Below are 21208 nucleotides of genomic sequence, written 5' to 3'. Positions count from 1 at the left end.
ATAATACCATCCATGTGGCTACAATTGAAAATGCTAAAGTGTGCCAAGTGAGCGAAGCGGAGTAAGGCATCAGGCCCGAAGTATGGTTAACAATATTGAGTGTTCACACTAGAGCACAGGTTCTCAAAGTCAGTCCTCAGGACCCCACACAGTGCATGTTTTGCAGATCTCACAGAATCAAGTGAAATAATAATCAGCTCCACCTGTGGATCTTTTCAAATGTGTCAGTCACTAATGAGTGCACCTGTCGGGTGACCTGGAAAACTGTGTGGGGTCCTGAGGACCGAGTTTGAGAACCACTGCACTAGAGGATACTTTACAAGATATTGCTCAGCATGCCCTTTATAAACGATATCTTTTGAAATATCCTCTTGTGTGAATGTGGCTTCAGTGATCGCAAAAACACGCTGTAGCGTGTATTTTAACCTAAAATTATGAACAGGGACTACGTTTTTTAGAATGGTAGTCATGTGTACCCAGGTCACTGTCCTTTTTATGCTGTGCACCTTTGGTGTGCATTGGTCCTTTAGATTGTATGGGAGGTAGGGCACATAGATATGGTTTGCAAGGAGGGGGGGGGGGGTTCATGTAGACTGTGAAATGAGTTACACCACCTCTCCAGCACCAGTTTAAGCACTGGGCTGTGGGACACTGCACCTGGCACTACAGGGACAGGCAGCACTACAGGGACACCCATACATGAAGGTGAACCTAGCACCCTGGTAATTTAGAAGGGATTCAGAATTAGCACCCGGCGTAAAGGAAGCTCTGGCATACTGCAGGCGGGCTTTCTGTGTGTGCCCCTAACCCACCTTGCCCCTTTTAGTACTGCCCCAGCTATCTACTCTTATCCCACACCCAGTATTGCCTGATTCTAACCCCCTTATTTTCCACCAGTACTGTCCCATCTGCTAACTACCCTTATCCCTCCCTATCCCTGCACTGCTGGCCCCAGCACTGCACCTGCAATGTAATAATTAGCATAATTTGTACTGTAAAATTAGTAATGCCCCATGGTATATGTATACATACCTCCCAACATGACCCTCTCCAGGAGGGACACATTGCTCTGTTTCTAGACTTCTCCCTGAATATATAATTACCTTCACCTGTGTTGAAGCACCTTTCTTATCAATTAACCTGTGTGAAACAGGTGATGGCAATCATACATTAAGAGGGAAGTCCAGGAACAAAGCATTCTGTCCCTCCTGGAGAGGGTCATGTTGGGAGGTATGTGTATATAACATATGGGGTGTTCTGGTGCTATATCATACCCTACAACATGACCCATTCCATTAGGTACAAAATACTCTGTTCCAGGACTTTCCTCTGACTATAATTGCCATCACCTGAGTTGACACACCTTTCTTAAAAATGAACTAGTTCAACACAGGTGAGGGCAATCATAAATTAAGAGGGAAGTCCAGGAACAGAACATTTTGTACCGAATGGAGAGGGTGATGTTGGAGGGTATGCTATATAGCAGTGGTCAGGGAACTCGGTCCTCATTACCCCCACACAGTGCATGTTTTGATGGTAACCCAGCAGGTGCACTAATTACTCAGACACATTTTATAAGGTCCACAGGTGGAGTTAATTATTTCACTTGTGATTCTGTGAGGAGACCTGCAAAACATGCACTGCGTGGGGTAATGAGGACCGAGTTCCCTGACCACTGCTATATAGGGATAAAAAAAAAGCTTAATCTATAATTGGACCCAGAAACAATGAAGTAGGACCCCAATTTCTTAAGTGTGGGGTCCCTGGGCCCACAATTTATTTTGCTGATCGCGATCACTGTGGCTTTCCAGAGGGGTACATGTTTACCCAGAACTATACAGAGTTACCTACAGTTTATGTGTGAGTCTCTGCTAAATTGATCATTTAAATATAAGAATATTTATGTTTGACTCTCTCTCTCCCCTATATAAGATGATTGAGAAATATTAGTGACAAATTCTGCATATGGAGGGCCACTGAACCAACCAATACACATCACCCAATCTCAAATACAAATTTCTTTAGATAAGAATACAAGATTACATTTTTTATCACTTACTCCCTTAGCTTTATGAAATTATTTATTAAAGTGCTGTTTTAAATAAAAATTTCTATTTAAGAAATACAGGAGTGCCCCTTAACTGTATTACATCTGACTCAAGGGAGAACCATCAACCACCTCAAAATAAAGGAACTCACATGGACTTAGTTGGTATTACAGGTCACCCATGCCACACCTGCTATAGTCTTGGGCAGTGGTAGCCAACCCTAGCCCTCGAGAGCTACCAACAGTTCACATTTTCTAGACAACCTAGCTGCTGCACAGCTGCACTCAATCACTGACACATTTTAAAAGATACACAGATGGAGCTAATTAGCTCACTTGTGATTCTGAGACCTACAAAACATGCACTGTTGGTAGCTCTCGAGGACTAAGGGTTGGCTACCCCAGGTCTTGGGAGTCACTTCTTGACTACCAAATATTGGAAGAACCTAGTGCGGAACCCAACCCAGACCTTTCACAGACGTGCAGAAAAAGATACAAACGTCACATGTATTATACAGTGTCAGATTCAGACCCACTGTGCCTGTAAGTTACAAAGAGCATGTTTAACTGTATAATGCTACATGTGTGCTCTGTTGCAGGGGCCCGAGGGGGGATGAAATCGAACTGGAAGGGGAAGCGGGGTTATTGCCCATGTTTCCGGTGTGCAAGGAGAACTACCGTAGTTCGGGAGTCTCCCGTCTGTTCCGGGAAGGTATAGGCAAGTATAGGATTCTCCTAAATGTTCGGTAAAATGACACAGGGCTCACCTAACGATTACAAACAACACTACCATAACGGGGCTTCAACGGTTCAACCACCCCTGCGAATGAGCCCATATACCGCTGCACGCACAGCAGCGCAGCTTCACAAACACAGACAGATCTTGACATAACCGGTATTGGATTGGTCGAACCTGTCATCGCCCTGCTGCAGTAGATGATTGGCCCCATCGCCTGTCCATCATCAGCTCGGCGCTAGCCATGTAGCCGTGCACGAGCAATAGCGCGTGTGCTGGCGCCGTGAAGACAGACAGCGTCCTCATGAGCGTGAGGAAGAAAGCGCGGGAAACGTCCCAGGCGCCTCCTCATTGTCGCTGTCACCCGCACCCGCATCCTGCCTGTGAGGAGGAGAGCTGCTCCGGGCTTACGCACACACACCACACATCTGCTAATTTAATGCTTAGCCTACATCATAGTGTAGCAGGAGGCATGTATTCTGTGACTATGTGCATTCATGTAAATAATATACATATTGATTATTTTAGCTCAGGTGTATTCAGATTGGGAGTCACCTGCATCTTACATAGTAGCTGAAGGCAAATGCTTACTGTGTGTAAATTCAAGGCTTACACTGTGTGTTACTATTAGGGAAGGGTTTGTTTTGCATTAACTTTCTTTAGTGGATATATTTATTGTCATCAGATTGGCACATGGTAGGGATGTCAATCAGTGTTTCAAATTCATCAATGGTGTAACAGTATGCCCATGTTAAATAATTTTGACAACAATTGGGGATAACCAAAATGATTTCTCGACCTCAATGATATATAGATAGAACCATCCAAAATTGTATTTTTCTTTCCTACAAGGTGTGGGGCACATGCATTAGTGAGTGGTTGGCCAAGATGCAAAAATTTAATTTGGGCACAGTTTTTCCACTACGAACCTAACTCACATTGGGGCAAATGTATTAAGCCTGGAGAAGAGATAAAGTGAAAGGAGATAAAGCACCAGCTGTCATATTCAAACACACTTCATTGTCTGGTACTTTATCTCCAATTTATCTCCAGTTTATCTCTTCTCCAGGCTTAATACATCTGCCCCAATATGCCACAGAGTTTAAGGGCCCGATTCAATGCACCTGTTGCACAAATTTTAGTTCTGCATCTGGACACGGGGTTATTTTGGTTTATTCTTTCTGACAAATTCCTTCTTAGATGGACAAAACCATGTGTACTGCAGGTGGGGCAGATGTGCGTAGAGAATTAGATTTGGGTGTTATTTTGTTTCTGTGTAGGAAAAATACTGACTGCTTTATTTTTACGCTGCAATATAGATCTCACTTTGAAGTAAAACCCCACCCAAATCTAACTCCCTCTGCACAATTAACATCTGCCCCACCTGCAGTGCATATGGTTTTGTCCATCTAAGAAGGAATTTGTCAGAAAGAGTGAACCAAAATAACCCCATAGTCCCAAGCTGAGCTTGGCCCACAGACCCTTGGACAGAAAGGCAGGGATGATTATTGATGAGTGAAACAATTGCTGATGCTTCCATTACAGTTGATTTAAAAACATAGAGCAGTGGTTCCCAAATTTTGTTGAATCACGGCACTCTGCAATATCAGAATTTTATTTTACTGCGCACATAGGCCAAAAGTTTTTTACTAGCAAATTTTAGAAATAATTATTAAATTAAGTAAACTGTGTTTATATTTCATCCTTGGGTTTAATTATGGGGTGAGGAACAAGATTTGCCTCTGTTTGTCCAGGTATTTTATTTATTGACAGCCAATAGAACTGGTTTAGCCTATTACATTAGCAATAAATTATCTGAATTTGTCCTGGACCACCAACTTAAGGCAGAACTACTGCCATAGAGGATAACCAGCAAATGTTGATGGTTATCCCACCAATGGCATTCCCTAGCACAGGCATGTGGGAGCTTCAAAACAAGAATTACCACACTTTGTGGAAGCTCCACCCAGTATTACAACCTTTCTTGCCCTAATGCTAACAACCAGGCCTTGTACTAAACCCTGAAAATTAAGGTTTTTATCAGAACCCCATTGCTCTGCATAGTCAGTCAGTCATAACCAAGACTGTTTGATTTAATAGCCCTGCATCCTTTTCTAATGGCAATTGACTATGCAGAGCCATGAGGTTCCGATGACACCAGCCAATTTAGGGTTCAACGGTATCATTCTGCGATGATCTTAAGAGCCAATTCTGATAGCCTCCGAGTTCAACAGCCTTTGCGGAATGCTGGACAAAATTGGCTTTTCTTTTTTTAAGGGACAATAACTTACAAGGCAAAACCATGTCTTGTAAGTGATTGCCCCTTTAAAAATTAATCCGAGTTTGGCTGGCATCCCGCACAGCCAATAAACTCTGGCCCTAAATGTTGGCTGTCATGGAGATCATGTGTACTTGGGACCTATTATTGGATCAAAATTAGCATCTTTATACAACCTACTGGAAATTATACCTTGCATTTTTCAGGGACCAATTTATTTTAGCCATTCCTACCGTGCAGAGAATTTGATTCCAGATGAGGTATGTATCCAATTAACATAGCATACAGGGCAGTGGTTACCCTGGATAATTTTCTACAAAATAAAATTCTTGCTGAGAATATATTTCATTCCAATTATTTTGGGCAGCTGGCAAATCACAGGCAATTGTCTTATGTGGTATTAGTGCCACATGGCTAGCTTCTATGTACATTTGTATACCCATCAAACACTTCCTGAACCACCTGGCATCTAAGATAACTGTGCTTATTCTATGTTTTGCACAGGAGCATTTATCATATACTTCATGTGATGCTTAGGGGCTATTTTTATACATGAATTGAAGATCTTTAAGTATATGCCATCAAAAGTGGGAAACAAATGAAATACTTTTCATACTATAATTTGTCTATTAAGTTACATACCTGACAGCTTCTCTCTAAGCTGGCTGAATGCCCAGATATTTACCCACCAGTTCTCATACCACACATATGCAATTGCAGCAACTCTCCTTAAAATATCAATACTGGATCTGTATCATCAGGTGAACACATAGGGGTTTATTCTAGTTCATTCTTTCTGACAAAATCCTTCTTAGATGGACAAAACCATGTGCACTGCAGGGGGGCAGATGTAACATGTGCAGAGAGAATTAGATTTGGGTGAGTTATTTTGTTTCTGTGCAGGGAAAATACTGACTGCATGATTTTACACTTCAATATAGATCTCATTTTGAAGAAAAACCCCACCCAAATCTAATTCTCTCTGCACAAGTTACATCTGCCCCACCCGCAGTGCACATGGTTTTGTCCATCTAAGAAGGATTTTGTCAGAAAGAATGGACTAGAATAACCCCCATAGTTCTGGAAGACATATTGGGCCTGATTCTTGTTCACTCACAAAAGCAAACTCATTTAATGGACAAAACCATGTGCACTGCAGATGGGGCAGATGTAACATTCAGAGAGAGTTACATTTGGGTGGGGTTTGTACTTCAAACTGATATATATATTGCCGTGTTAGAATAAAGAAGTCAGTATATATCCTGCACAGAAACAAAAAATCTCACCCAAATTTAACTATCTCTGTATGTGTTACATCAGCCCCACCTGCAGTGCACATGGTTTTGTCCATTAAAGAAGAATTTTGCTTTTTTGAGTGAACCAGAATCAGGCCCATTATACACTTATTCCCCTTTCAGACATAACCGCAAATTACCGGGTAAAGCAGTGCTACCTGGTAATTTGTGTTTTGTGAAAAGGGTCATCCAGGGTCTTAAATCCTGGGTCACCGACCATGCTTTTTAGTAGGGTCGTTGACCCGGGATTTGTGACCCGGGTTGACCCTTTCACAATTCACAAATTACCTGTGTAATTCAGCAAATTACTGGGTTGACAGTTCTTAACACAGTAATTTCCTGCTATGTGTAAAAGGGGGTCAGACTGCTTTCGGCACTCAAAATGCCGAGTATCTGCTGGGTCGCATGACTGAAGGGGTATAAGATTGTCCTTTACTGAAAGATTTTTCCGGGGACTGACAAACCAACAATGGTCTGACCGATGCAAAAGACCTTGAAGTGACTCCATACATTTTTACATCTTTTCACAGTAAACGTGAGAATAAAGGACATTTGTTGAACAGTAAACAGATAAAATATGCATGAAAATCAAATCAAAAGATAAATGACCATTTTTTTTACTTTTGGTGGGCTTTCATGTGCATACAATAACAGATACTGTAATTGTTCTGAATATTTGTTGATCTGCCTGGTATGACCTATTAGCACCGTACTCACTAAGGGGGTTATTCTAGTTCACTCTTTCTGACAAATTCCTTCTTAGATGGACAAAACCATGTGCACTGCAGGTGGGGCAGATGTTACTTGTGCAGAGAGAATTAGATTTGGGTGGGGTTTTACTTCAAAGAAAGATCTATATTGGAGTGTAAAAATAAAGCAGCCAGTATTTACCCTGCACAGAAACAAAATATCTCACCCAAATCTAATTCTCTCTGCACATTTTACGTCTGCCCCCTGCAGTGCACATGGTTTTGTCCATCTAAGAAGGATTTTGTCAGAAAGAGTGAAGTAGAATAAGGCCCTAAATGACAGTCCGAATTTAGTTACTTTGTCTTACCTGCTGACTGAACCACTTTACACAGTCTCCTACTATGGAAAGTAGTTCACCACCCGTGAAAATCACTGGTTCGTATGAAAATCGCTCAGAGTGGATGTACAGAGTGGTTTTCCGGCTAGCGATTTTCACATGATTGGTCAGCATACACACTGGACAAAAACCTCTAGTGTGCATGCACCTTTAGGGGTAAGATTACTAAGATAAGAGTTATGTTAAAGATGGGATGTTGCCCATAGCAACCAATCAGATTCTATCTATTATCTTATAGAAGGTGATAAATAACTAGAATCAGATTGATTGGTTGCCATGATCAACATCCCTTCTTCAAAAGAACGCCCATCTTAGCATATTTACCCCTAAAGGCTCCCATACATCAGGCCGACTTGACCAAATCATCCTGACAGCTACCGGGGGGGGGGGGGGGGGGGGGAGTTTTGCATGTGATAATTTGCATGCGATTTATCACATGCAGTCCCCCCAGGGAGCAGCAGGCGGAGGGAGCTATGAGACAAGGGGGGGGGGTGGGTTATGGTGTGGAGATCCGGGCATGCAGTGGGTGGGTCAACACGACGAGGGGACCACAGCGCCGGGTACTGGCAGCGGAAGCAGTGCGGTAGGTGCACATAGAAAAATAAACCCATACAAATGAATGGGAAGCCAGTGAGAGATCTCAACCAATCACTGGCTGCCCATTCATTTGTAAGGGTTTTTTTTATGTGCGCCCTCTGCCCGGCTTCTTACCCTTCCCGTTCCACTAGTCCCTTGGCCGTCGCCACATTCACCGCCCACTGGCTGCTTCTTCCCCTACCCGGCGATCTGGTCCCTTGCCCGCCGCCGCATTCACCGCCCACTACTTGCTGCGTCCCCTGCCCGGCTCCAGGCTGCACATAAGATTCACCAAGTCTTATGTGCAGCCTGTCTGAACTCCCGACTCAGACCCGATGTGCATGGGACCCCGCATCGGGTTGGATGGGATGTCTTCACATGCAATTTAGGCCAATTTCACAGCCCGATCCATCCGAATCGGGTTAAATCCGTCCCAAATCGCAGAGTGTATGGGGACCTTTTATGTCGGTAACCATTCCAGAGGCAGGGTCAGCCAGGTCTGTGGTTACTTCCATAATTGTATATATGCAAGCTTTTGAATAAATCTACATTTTGCTTTAACATTTTTGAAATGTCACAAATACTAAAAAAAAAAATAGAGAAAATTATATTATGCAAAAAGTACAAATAGAGGCCCAATTATATATTTCAATAAACAGCTGATATGGATAAATGGTACTTGTGAGTTATCTGGGCGTCCGATTTTTTTATTGTATGCCTTAAGTTAAGGCATACAATCAGATGCGATGCGATGCGATATCGCATCGCATGCGACCATCGGATGCGATGACCCGATTTTTCCATAGGAATCAATGTTAAAATGGACTGAGTCCATTTTAACATGGAATTCAATGGAAAAAAGGGGTCCTTTTCATACCCCTACTATCCAAGTGGGCATGGAGTTGGATATAAACCTGTGGCGAGCGTAGCGAGCCACCGAGCCCGAAGCGTGGCGAGCGAACGGTATTCCGTGTCCCCTCGCGGGGCTCGCTACGCTCGCCACGCTTCGGGCTCGGTGGCTCGCTACGCTCGCCACAGGTTTATATCCAACTCCATGCCCACTTGGATAGTAAGGGTATGAAAAGGACCCCTTTTTCCCATTGAATTCCATGTTAAAATGGACTCAGTCCATTTTAACATTGATTCCTATGGAAAAATCGGGTCATCGCATCGCATCCGATGGTCGCATGCGATGCGATGCGATGTCCCGATCCGACCCGATTTAAAAATCGGACGCCCGGATAACTCACAAGTACCGGATAAATAAATACAGGTCTGTTATTATCGACTATAAAGTTGTGTACACACTAGGCGATATTGGGTGAAATCGCTGGGAATATGGTTGCTGAGCGACCATATTGCCAGTGATTTGGAGTGCTACTGGCGATAAATCGCTAGCTGCGTGCTCCCATGTGCACTCCCTAATGGTCGCTGATGGCAGGAGAATGCTCCTGCCACCAGCAGCTTCCCCCGGCGCTGAGCAGGAGGTCAATGCCGGGGAGATCAGTGCTGCTGCTGCTTCTTCCCTCCTTCCCCGTGACACATACACTGCGGCGGCTGCTGCTGCTTGCACGGAACGCTGTGTGGGGGCCATGTCTGTGTAACAGAGGATGCTTGTACTACTCCGTGCGGCCACGCCTGCAGCCACCTCATTACCGCTGAGCACAATACACCGGACACATCACGGGCCTTATTCTGGTTGGAGCGGCCGGGCCGCACGCGTACGTCCCGGGGTTTTTTATGATCTGCGCATGCGTACATTCGCTAATGCGCAGGCGCGACCACTCACCCACCCTTACGGACGGGTCTCTACGTGCGAAAAAACCTGTACGCGAGTGTACGGGTATTGGGGGCGGCATAGGGGCGTGAAGAGGGGAGCGGCCGAAATAATGAGGGAAAATGGGCGTAAATATGGGCGTACACGGGGGTGTGCACCAAAAATGAGCGGTGCTACTACCGCACGATCGACTAAGGCACCGTTCATTTCGGACACAAAACAGGCGGCCGCCAACCGCCATCTCAAACCACCCCTACAGATACCGCATGCCAGCGTGCGCCTGAGTTTGCTAATTAACGCTGATTCCTACTCAAACACATACACCTGAATGTAATAAGCAATGCTGCAGTCTATTAAGTCCAAACCATGATTTCACTACCTGCAAGCCACACACAGCACTCAAACACATTGGAAGCTTATCTTTCTATACTTCTCTACATTTAAAGGTTTGTTTAATTTAAGGTAAGAATCTTTTTAAGACCTGCTTATATATGCTAAGGTAGGTATTTGCTAAACAGTTAGACACATTCACTACGTGCTTTCATAGACTTTACACAGAAGCACACTCAATCTACACAAGTCGACATGTGTCAACGTGTTCACTCTAATACAAACATATGTTTTGTATTTAGGATACAATAACATAAACCACATCTAACACCTACAAAGGATGTTTCAGCAATGTTTTAAGCCCATGACCACTATTTTGCACATTAATTAATTCAATCAATTAATTAATTTTCATAATTATAGTTGAAAGGCAAAATTTGCAGGTCCATATATATGAAGGGTATGTCAGCGTACACGGACGTACGCTCACTCTTACGAGCGGTGACATAAGCTGACTTTTCTATTGAAAACAATAGGGACCCGTCCGTGCAAGCTGGCGTACGCTCAGATCTCCGCAAGAAGGCGGTGGGAAGACGGACGAGAGACGTCCGTAAACGGCGGCGTACGCTCAGTTGTACGCCAGTTGACGGAGTGTAAGGGCTGGCCCGTCCGTGTACGTTGGCGTACGCTCATTTGTACGCCACTCCCCTTCTACGTTGTTTATGCCCGTACGTATGCGGCTGAGTTGTGGGTGGACTTAACCCCAACGGCCGCGTGCGGCTAGCGTACGTTAATAGCGAACGTACGCACGTTTGGCCGCTCCAACCAGAATAAGGCCCCACATGTAGCCAGTCACACACACAGCCCCGTGCAATATATCGCCCCGTGTGTACACACCATAAGTGTATTATTTAGTTTATTGTTTTGACCGAATATGGTTTCATGTTTATATTTTGTATTATTGATAAAACCATTTAAAAAAAATTAAAACAAACCATGGAAAACAAAAATATACTTTTCATACACCAGCTCCTTTGGTGTTTCAAAGGATGCCAACAGACACACAAAATAAAAGCTTTTGCAACTAGCTTTTAATTCTAAATTATTTTTAACCCTTTGAGTGCCAAGTGTATTTGTCAAAATAGGTCTGAAAATTGGCACGCAAACATTTGTATTCATCATAATGACCTGCAATATTTACCTTATATAGGAAATATTATCATTATATTATATATATATATTATTCTATTATCATGTAGTGTTCAAGATTGGTTGCTAAAACTATTCAGTGTGCCGGTGGAACCAATGTCTTGTTACTTACTAAGTATTAACCCCTCCCTTGCATGCACCTGAAAAGTTTTACTGAACTAATTTGAGCATCTACCACTATCTGTACTTATATAGGAAATGGAATATTTTTTACACAATGGGGCAGATGTATGAATCTGCCCGTAACGTTTATTAAATAACGGGTCCCGCTTTTTCAGCATAATGTGGAGAAGCAGGCACGGGTTATGGTCAGATGTATGATTTCCCCCCCCCCCCCCCCCCTCCCAAGCCGATAAGGAGAGCAGTTATGTTTAGCGATTACGGCTCTTGTTATCGGTTCCCCCCGGCGCCCCGCACATGCTCAGTGCGCTTTCCCCCGGCCGGCTCTAATGGGCATGCGCGAGATCTCGCTAAAAACACGAGATCTCCAGCGCAGCCCGAGCCAGAAGCAGGGCTAGCGTTGTCCCCGCAGTGGGGGACAGGACAACGCTACCCCTAAATTGAGCTTCCCGCTAAACACTGGGGGGAATTGCAGGGGACAGCCCCGCCGAGCGTAACTCGGCGGGCTGTCACTAGCGCACGTTAGGTGCGCTAGTAATACATTAGGAAAATCGTTATCCCCCCCAGTTAACCAGCGTTAAGTGCATTTCCGCACTTAACGCTGGTTCATACATCTGCCCCAATATGTATTATTTTAATTTATACAACAAATGTGAGTGACCCTGGCATTTTTAGCAAATATTTTACACATCTCTCACAGAGATGTTAGCACTCAAAGGGTTAAATATATATATTTTGTCAAATGGATACTGCTGGTCAAAGGGAAATTTAAATATTCCAGACCTCACTAATATTTTTTGCTTAATTGCACACTCATATATAAAGTAGGAGGACACTGTTTGTGTTTTACAGACAAAATTTATGTTTTCATATATTTTACAGAAAACGTAGTAAAAAGAAACTATCAATGGCAGTCCCATCAAGCAGCAGCTTCACCCTCATTCCCAACCAGAAGTTTAGACGGAGCAATCGGCGCCCTGTAGTGGCTCTCGAGAGCACAAACTCCTCAGAGGTCCTGACATTGGGACATTTCAGAGTCTTACCCTTAGAGATCTTCCACATTTTATTAAAATATTTATCAGGTGAGAAAGATGCTTACTACTGAGATGGTGTTTACTATTTTGTTTATTGTTTTATTAATATGAGTTTTTTACAAAATAGCTACACACAGGTAAATTTACTAAGATGGGAGTTCTACAGAAGATGGGATGTTGTCCTTAACAACCAATAAGATTATATCTATTATCTTCTAGAACAGGGGTGGCCAACCGGTCCGAGGTAAAGAGCCGAAAAATATTGGCAATCAAGGGGTGTGGTCAGGGGAGTAGTCATATGACACAAGGGGGAGTGGCTACATGACAAAACTTTATGCCCCCCACAGTGCTAGGTATGCCCCCAGTGCTACACATATGCCCCACGGTGCCAGATATGCCCCCAGTGCCACACATATATGCCCCACGGTGCCACACATATATGCCCCCACAGTGCCACACATATGCCCCCACAGTGCTAGTTATGCGCCCATTTGCCATATATATATATATATATAGCTGCACTGCGGGCGGCACTCACGGAAATAAATACAGAACGCAAGGTTTTAGCTTAACGTTTCAATTCTCACACGAATTTTCATCAGAAGCCGTGTGAGAATTGAAACGTTAAGCTAAAACCTTGCGTTCTGTATTTTTTTCCGTGAGTGCCGCCCGCAGTGCAGCTATCTACGATTGGTTTATCTAGGAGGGCACCTGGAGCAAGCAATCACATTGGAGTACGAGTGCCGATCTTTGGGGAGATAGATATATATATATATTTGTCCAGAGATCCGCACACTTATCCAGGCAGTGTACAAACATGGGGTGCTCCCCTACAGAAGTCAATTTCCAAATATAGCAACAGGGTCCGGGTTTTTAAGCCAGAGAGGGCACTCACCACCACAGCAAGTAAAAATATTTATTCACAGACGATCACATAGTCGACGTTTCAACCCCGAAGGGCCTTTGTCAAGACAGGTACAGAGCTTTCCAATGTGTCACCACCGCCAGCCGGGCACGTCGACCATGAAACGTCGACTATGTGATGAAACGTCGACTATGTGATGTGATCGTCTGTGAATAAATATTTTTACTTGCTGTGGTGGTGAGTGCCCTCTCTGGCTTAAAAACCCGTACCCTGAGTCTTCCCACAGCTCCCACTAACTGGCACTGCGGGGCCCTATTTGCGGCCACATCGGCGCCCATAGCAGGGCAGAACCATCTCCCCTACACCCGGTGAAGCCGGGCGGTGTGCGCTGCGGAGTCGGGGAGCAGTTTTAACTGCTCCTGCAGATTGCGGCCTACCGCCGGCCGGAAGCTAAATTTCTTCAGCAGGCCGGGATTCGGGCTCCAGAGCGATTGCGGCGCCCGCGATCGCCCCCAGAACGGTTAAGAAGCCCCACAAAGTGTGCACACGCACCCCCACACCAGCGCAGGCCCCCTGGACCACCAACAGCACCCCCATCTCCCCAGAGCAAGCCTTACAGAGTGGGGAGACTGGGCTCCAGCACAGTTCTGTGGAGCCGGCGGCCATCTTGGATGGGGCAAAACTGCGATATAGCATATCTGCCCAGTGTCCTCTGTCCTGACGTTACAGAGACTGGGTCTCACATAGGCCTGACTGTGCCCACCTACTACCTGCTCCCATATCACTGCACCCCAGTGTCTTTGTGCCTCCTGTCCCGCTGGAGGGGTGTCTCCAGGGGCACCCTCTGTTATACTGCCTTCAGAATCATTTGTTTAACCCTACAGTGAAAGCCTGTTCTCCAGGAAGACCGATAACCCATTTGTGTGCTCCCACTCACAGGCTGGTCCGTGGGTGGCGCTCTCGGCCAGCTGCTGGGTCCCTACATATAACATTGGCAGTGTACCCCAGGGATATATCTGCCCACACACTGGGATGAGAGGTCTCCTACACTCTTAAAACCCCTAGACGGGACCAGTAATCCAGACAGGAAACCACTACTCACTTGCCGTTAAACCGTCTGATTTCACAGTATTGAGAGAGGGCTGGGGCCTCCCTCACGAGCCCTCCAATCTTCCTATAACCTAACAAAAATTATCCTCTACTTCGCCGACCTCTGCCCAATTATGCTTCACTAAACACAGCGTTCTCCACCCACGAACCTACAGTCAGAGCAGTGGATGCTTGTACAAATACTGACCGCAATCCCTGACCTATGATACTATGAGCCGTTCCACATCAAAAACTAAAAAGAAAGCTCCGCAAGAAATATCTTATCACTTTCTCCGTCAGGATAATCAATCATCACCCTCACTCCCTAAAGGACCTTCCTGTTCCCCCAAGATGGATCAAGCCTTAGCACCCGCCACTAGGGGAGATATCAAGAACCTGCAGGATCTCATTGTAGACCTTAAAGACTCATTCACTACTGCTCTCCAGAAGGCGGTTGGCGAGCTTAGGGCAGACCTGACTGACCTGTCCTCCCGCACCACCTCGCTTGAATCTAACGCCGCCAAAGTACAGGCGGAACAAGAAAACTTCTCCAAAGACCTAAACTATTATTACAACGAACTTGACCTCCTGCGGGAAAAGAATGAAGATTTGGAAAACAGGGAGAGAAGAAACAACCTCCGAATCCGTAACATACCAGAGACAGTGTCTCCAAAGGACCTAGAACCTTTCCTGATCCGACTTTTTGCTCACCTCCTTCCCTCGGAAGCCACCTCCCTATTTCAACTTGAGAGGGCTCACCGTGCCCTACGGCCCAAACCTAAGGACACTGAGCCCCCTAGGGATGTTATCATCAAATTCCTCTCCTTCAAGACGAAAAACATGATCACAATGGCCAGCAGATCATCCTCATTTATACTATTCGAGGGATCAAAGCTCCAGATCTTTCAGGACTTGGCACCTTCCACCATCGCCAAACGAAGGGACCTTCGCACTGTAACGACGCTCCTGAGAGAACACGGCTACAAATATAAGTGGGGGTTCCCTTTCCGTCTCACGGTAGACGTCAGAGGTAAACCCTACTCGATACGATCGATTGAAGAGGGAAAGGATCTTCTTCGCACACTTAAATTACACTCTGCTGGAGAATCCTCTGGTCCTGCTCTACGAGACTCTCCCCCTTGAAGGACCCTTCATATGGTCGTATATATCCTCATACTAATGTTTTCCGTACTTCATAGTACTATGTCTAGTCGTTACTTTTGTTTTAATTTGTTTAACACTAGCCCTAAGTAAGGCTTTAGTATAATGCCAATTTATTACAGCTTGGTCCAGATATTAGGGCTAGGAATTTAGAACTATATTTTTATCCACTCGCTATATGTTATGTCACATTTTTTGTTCCGGGTGGAGATTGCTGGCCCCCCGCCAGGTCTTACTACCCCCACCTTTAGGGATTATTGCCTCTTATACTGTATAATTTACCCTGTACCTCGGGTTTAGCTACCCGACTGTTGCATCCCAACACAGAGCTCCCTATTTCAGTTGGAGCTCAGGTATAGTAGCAGACCGCCATCCCTAGTGGCGTCTCCTGCTACTTTTCCCAATCCACATGTTAATTTGTTTTGTTTTTGTTAGTCTTTTCACGTTTGTTTGCAGAGTCCAGTCCCAAATTCCCCCACCCTCTATCACCACCACTGACAGCTGCCATGCCTTTTAAATGCCTCTATTAATACTAAGGGCCTAAACACCCCCCAGAAACGCACGCATTTGTTTCAATCTCTCCAGCGTCTCCATGGAGACTGCATATTCCTGCAAGAGACCCACCTACGGGCTGACCAACACCCCTCCCTAGTCACAAAAAGGTATCCAAATGTATTTTACTCGAACAATGCCTCTAAGCGCAACGGGGTGGCCATACTGCTCCACTGATCCTTCCCATTTATAGTCTCAGAATGTAAAACTGACTCTGAGGGACGATACTTGATTCTAAAGGGCAAACTAGGCCACGAGGCAATCACCTTGGCCAATATTTATGCCCCCAACACAGGACACGCAAGGTTTTTTAATACTTTTTTTAGAATCCTTTCTGAATTTCGGTCAGGTAAAACTTTGGTAGGCGGAGACTTCAACACAGTCATACACCCATCCCTAGACAAATCGGGTCATCTAAATGACTCCACTCCAATTCCCGGCTCGGCAGCCCTTCAAAAACACATGGCCGAGGCTGGCCTTTTTGATGTATGGAGATCCCTTAACCCTACTACCAGGGATTATACTTTTTATTCCAACCCCCATGCCTCCTACTCACGCATTGATATGTTTCTAGGCTGCGCCTCCCTTTCCCAAGTAGCAACTCATTCAACGATTTCCCCCAACTATTGGTCAGACCATTCCATTCTAGAAGCATCCTTTGGACTCTTGGAGGCCACCTCGGGTAGACCCTCCTGGAGGTTAAACGAAATGCTCTTGAAGCTCCCCCAATTTCGCGAGACAATCATTGGCCACCTTCAAGAATATTTCAGTTTCAATTCCACCGATGATATGCCATTTCCCACAACGTGGGAAGCACACAAATCTGTGATTAGGGGACACATGATCCAATTTGCCTCCCGTCGAAAAAAATCCCAGGAAATGCTGATTACTTCATTGAATACTGAAATTGCAGCACTAGACAGAGAACATAAGAGAACACTATCTAGACACACACTGTCCAGACTCTCCCTTAAACGTGCCGAATTGCAAATTATATTAGCTGAAAGGGTGGAGAGGAGCCGCAGATGGGCGAACCAAAAATTCTATGACAAGAGTAACAAGGCCCAATCTCTCCTAGCTCGTCGGTTACGGTCCAAACAGGCATCCCAGACCATCGCTTCAATTAAGGACTCGTCAGGCACCACTTTGTATAACCCTAAAAAAATTAACGAGGTATTCGCTAAATACTATAGAGCTTTATATAACCTGGATGCCCCGCCTGATGTCTCCTCTCACACCCAGGACATTCAAAAATATCTAGACTCCTGTGACCTCCCTAAGATCTCTGAACCCACTGCTCAGTCACTAGGGAGGGACATCACTGAGGAGGAACTTGCCGCGGCCCTCAAATCACAGAAGTCGTCAAAGGCCCCTGGCCCTGACGGCTTCACAATGGCTTATTATAAAACATTCGCTCGGCATCTTTCCCCCAGCTTGTCAAGCTATTTAATTCAATCCTACATGGTGCCCCATTTCATCCTGACTCCGCCACATCCAAAATAATTGTAATTCCCAAACCAGGTAAAGATCCTTCTCTCTGCGCCAGCTATCGCCCCATCTCCTTGATTAATACTGACCTCAAATTGTTTGCAAAGATTCTAGCCACCCGACTGAGTGGGCTTCTACCCTCACTAATACACCCGGATCAAGTAGGTTTTATTCCTCACCGTCAAGCTTCCGACAACACTAGACGCACCATTAACCTGATCCACCATTCCAACACACATAAGACCCCTTCAATTGTACTAGCCTTAGATGCCGAAAAGGCATTTGACCGCATATTATGGCCTTTTATGTTCACTACTTTAGCCTCTGCAGGCATAACCGGAAATTTTTTACAAGCAATCAAATCCCTATATTTATGCCCGACATCTACCGTCATGACCAATAGCCTCCAATCCCCGACGTTTAACCTTGGGAATGGGACAAGACAAGGCTGCCCCCTGTCCCCCCTCCTCTTCGCCTTATGTATAGAGCCTTTGGCTGCTAGAATTAGAATGAACCCTGATATACGGGGAATTGAGGTAGGGGGACATCAATATAAACTGTCACTTTTTGCTGACGATATCGTCCTCACCCTGACTAATCCCCTGATATCCCTACCTAACTTGCAGTCAGAACTCATCGCATACGGTTCCCTTTCGGGATATAAAAATAACAGCACAAAATCTGAAGCTATGGCCATATGTATCCCCCCCCAACTTCTCTCCACACTGAAAGCCTCCTTTCCCTTTACATGGCGCCCCCAGGCGATTAAATATTTAGGCATATATATCACTAAATCCTACTCCCTTCTATACCAAGCTAACTACGCCCCCATGATCCGCACTTTGACCACAGACATTGCACGCTGGCAGCCACTTTATATCTCATGGATAGGAAGGATCAATGTGATTAAAATGAATGTCCTCCCAAGATTACTTTACCTTTTTCAGACCTTGCCATTAGCTGTACCATACACGGCCTTAAATTCCCTCCAAACACTATGCAACCGTTTTATTTGGGCAAATGGTAAACCCCGTATCCGCAGAACCACACTAGCCAGAACGGCATCAGATGGAGGCCTTGGCCTCCCAAATCTCCGATTGTATTATCACGCGGCTCAAATAAACCAGATCATTTTATGGCACTCAGAACCCGGATGCAGAAAATGGGTCGACCTTGAAAACGCCCTGCTCCAGGTAGGCCGGGTTGATGAGATAGTCTGGCTCCCGAGGTCGATGAGACCAGCCTCGGCCTATGAGACCCCAACCATCCGATTTACGCTGACACTGTGGGACAAACTCCGTTCTCAGATGAAACTAGCCCCACACCCCTCACCTATGTCCCCTATATGGGACCATCCCCTTTTCCCTACGGGTTGTGACAAAATACTGGCCAAACCCTGGCGTGATCTGCACATCACTAGATTCAAACATGTCAAAGATGAATCGCCCAACTCTGCCCTTGCCCAATTACGGTTGTCAAGCTCGACCCCCGCTATGACACACTTCCAAGGATTACAGATCCTAAGTTTTGTTACTTCCCAATACCCATCTAGCAGAATACGCACACTGACACCAATCGAACGTCTATGTTCGCACTCAGTAGGCAGAGGGGGCAACATTTCTTTCTTGTATAACAATGTTCTGGCCTCTGTCCCTACAAACCGAGAACCAACACGAAATAGCATGGGAAAAGGACTTCCCAAACTCCATAGCTGAAGAAGACTGGCCTATTATCCGATCTAGGACCGCCAAGGCCTCCATTAGCGTTGCTATCAAGGAAACATGCTATAAGGTTTATACCTGCTGGTACCTGGTCCCAACTCGGCTGCACGCCATGTTTCCCTCAACATCTGATCTATGCTGGAGAAATTGTGGCCAAGTGGGCACGTTCTCTCACATCTGGTGGGAATGCCCAATAATTAAGACCTTCTGGATGACAGTATGGTCACTGATATCTCGCTTACTCGACACGCCCCTCTCACCTTCAGCCACAGTTGCATTACTGAACGCCCCGTCCCCAAATGTCAGTAAACCCCAGGACAAGCTTATTGTCCACATTTGTAATGCCGCAAAAACCCTGATTGCCAGACACTGGAAGAGAGCTGAGATGCCGTCTAAGCCTCAATGGAATACATCACGTGTTTACAAAATGACTCCATAACTACCTTTCACAAGATATGGTCCCCCTGGTACTCCTTCAACTCCTCCCCCACCCCTGGACTCTGCTAACTGTACCTAATTGTATTTTAATGTATTTTATTGTATGTTAAAAATTACCCATTTGTATTCCTTATTTCAGAGGTTCCTATATTAACCTCATTTGGTGCTACCATTAGAAATAATGGAACTACCTGCTAAAATGTATAATTGTTTTTGTTCTTTTTTTTTTCTCTGTAAAAGAAAAAATTCAAATAAAAATTCATTGTTTTAAAAAAAAAAAAAAACGTACCCTGTTGCTATATATATATATATATATATAAATAAAGATTGTCCCGGTGCCTTCACAAATATTCATACACTGCTGACAACTGTGATGCAGTGTGTTTTATTTTGTTAACTGAGTGCCGCACATCTGGGAGACGTGTATGAATATTTGTGAAGGCACCGGGACAATCGTTATTTATATGCGGAGTGCCAGCCCTTGGTGAGTTTATATATATATATATACTTGCAGAGTGAGTCGGCACTCCCTAAATGTGCAATATGGCCCGGTGCCCGCCAGCTCCCGCAGGAATAAACAATGTAGTAGATGAAGCGGCACTCGTAGCTCTTTAAAAAATGACACGGAGACAGCAGTATGTTCTCAACATTTCAATCAGTCACGATTTTCGTCAGGAGAAATGATATTTCTCCTGACGAAAATCGTGACTGATTGAAACGTTGAGAACATACTGCTGTCTCCGTGTCATTTTTTAAAGAGCTACGAGTGCCGCTTCATCTACTACATTATATATATATATATATATATATATATACTATTGTGAGAGTGACCAGAATCCTGACCTTAAGCAAAAAAAACCCAGGTAAGCAGTGAAGACCCCTTATATAATTATATGCATTATATTACTTACATACACTTTGCCCAGAAGGGATGGCAGGAGGCTGGGGTGGATTAATGCCAGCCAGAGCAGGAGCAGGGCGGATCAAAGCGGCATATATATGTGCCGACTGGGCAGTGATAAAATGGGGCACCAGGCACACTGCTCCTAGTGTGACGGCACATGCGCTGGCTCACGGTGGCCGCGGCCTGTCGTCACACATGAGAGGACGATGCCGCAGAGCCGCACATCAAAGGGAGGGAGCCGCCGACCATCATATGAAGGGAGGATAGCTGCCGAGCCGCACATGAGACAGGTTGAGACGGGTTGGCCACCGCTGTTCTAGAAGGTGCTAAATAATAAGTAGAATCTAATAGGTTTCTATTGGCAACATCCCATCTTCAATAGAACTAAAATTTTAGTAAATTTAGCCCTTATAACTTTATTGCTAACGCTTAGATTTTTAAGGTAATTTCTGCAGATTATTTTAGTGAAGTGCATAATAGGTCGTTAAAGGATAGTGATAA

The 21208-nt window shown here is 45.0% G+C and overlaps 2 protein-coding genes across 13 annotated transcripts in view; one reads left to right on the top strand and one right to left on the bottom strand.

The window, feature by feature from the left end:
- Nucleotides 1-3131, bottom strand: part of LOC146008165 (uncharacterized) — a 147299-nt gene extending 144168 nt beyond the window's left edge. For 5 of the 8 annotated variants that reach the window (XM_083147158.1, XM_083147157.1, XM_083147165.1 and 2 more), the window contains exon 1: nucleotides 2961-3112. The gene's annotated coding sequence lies outside the window, so the exon portion shown is untranslated. Of the gene's footprint in view, nucleotides 1-2814; nucleotides 2886-2960 lie in introns of those variants that run through there. The other 3 variants (XR_014444472.1, XM_083147169.1, XM_083147162.1) reach the window with 3 other exon arrangements.
- FBXO47 (F-box protein 47) overlaps nucleotides 3062-21208 on the top strand; it is a 90290-nt gene continuing 72143 nt past the window's right edge. Inside the window, exons 1-2 of one of the 5 annotated variants that reach the window (XM_083147154.1) lie at nucleotides 3062-3253; nucleotides 12338-12537. In XM_083147154.1, the coding sequence (XP_083003280.1) occupies nucleotides 12363-12537 (175 nt within the window). In that variant the 5' untranslated portion in view covers nucleotides 3062-3253; nucleotides 12338-12362. The remainder of the gene's footprint in view (nucleotides 3254-12337; nucleotides 12538-21208) is intronic. The other 4 variants (XM_083147156.1, XM_083147153.1, XM_083147151.1 and 1 more) reach the window with 4 other exon arrangements.

The sequence above is a fragment of the Crinia signifera genome, chromosome 6, assembly GCF_055691185.1.
Source record: "Crinia signifera chromosome 6, ASM5569118v1, whole genome shotgun sequence".
Lineage (NCBI taxonomy): Eukaryota > Metazoa > Chordata > Amphibia > Anura > Myobatrachidae > Crinia > Crinia signifera.
This window is presented reverse-complemented; position numbering and strand designations above follow the sequence as displayed.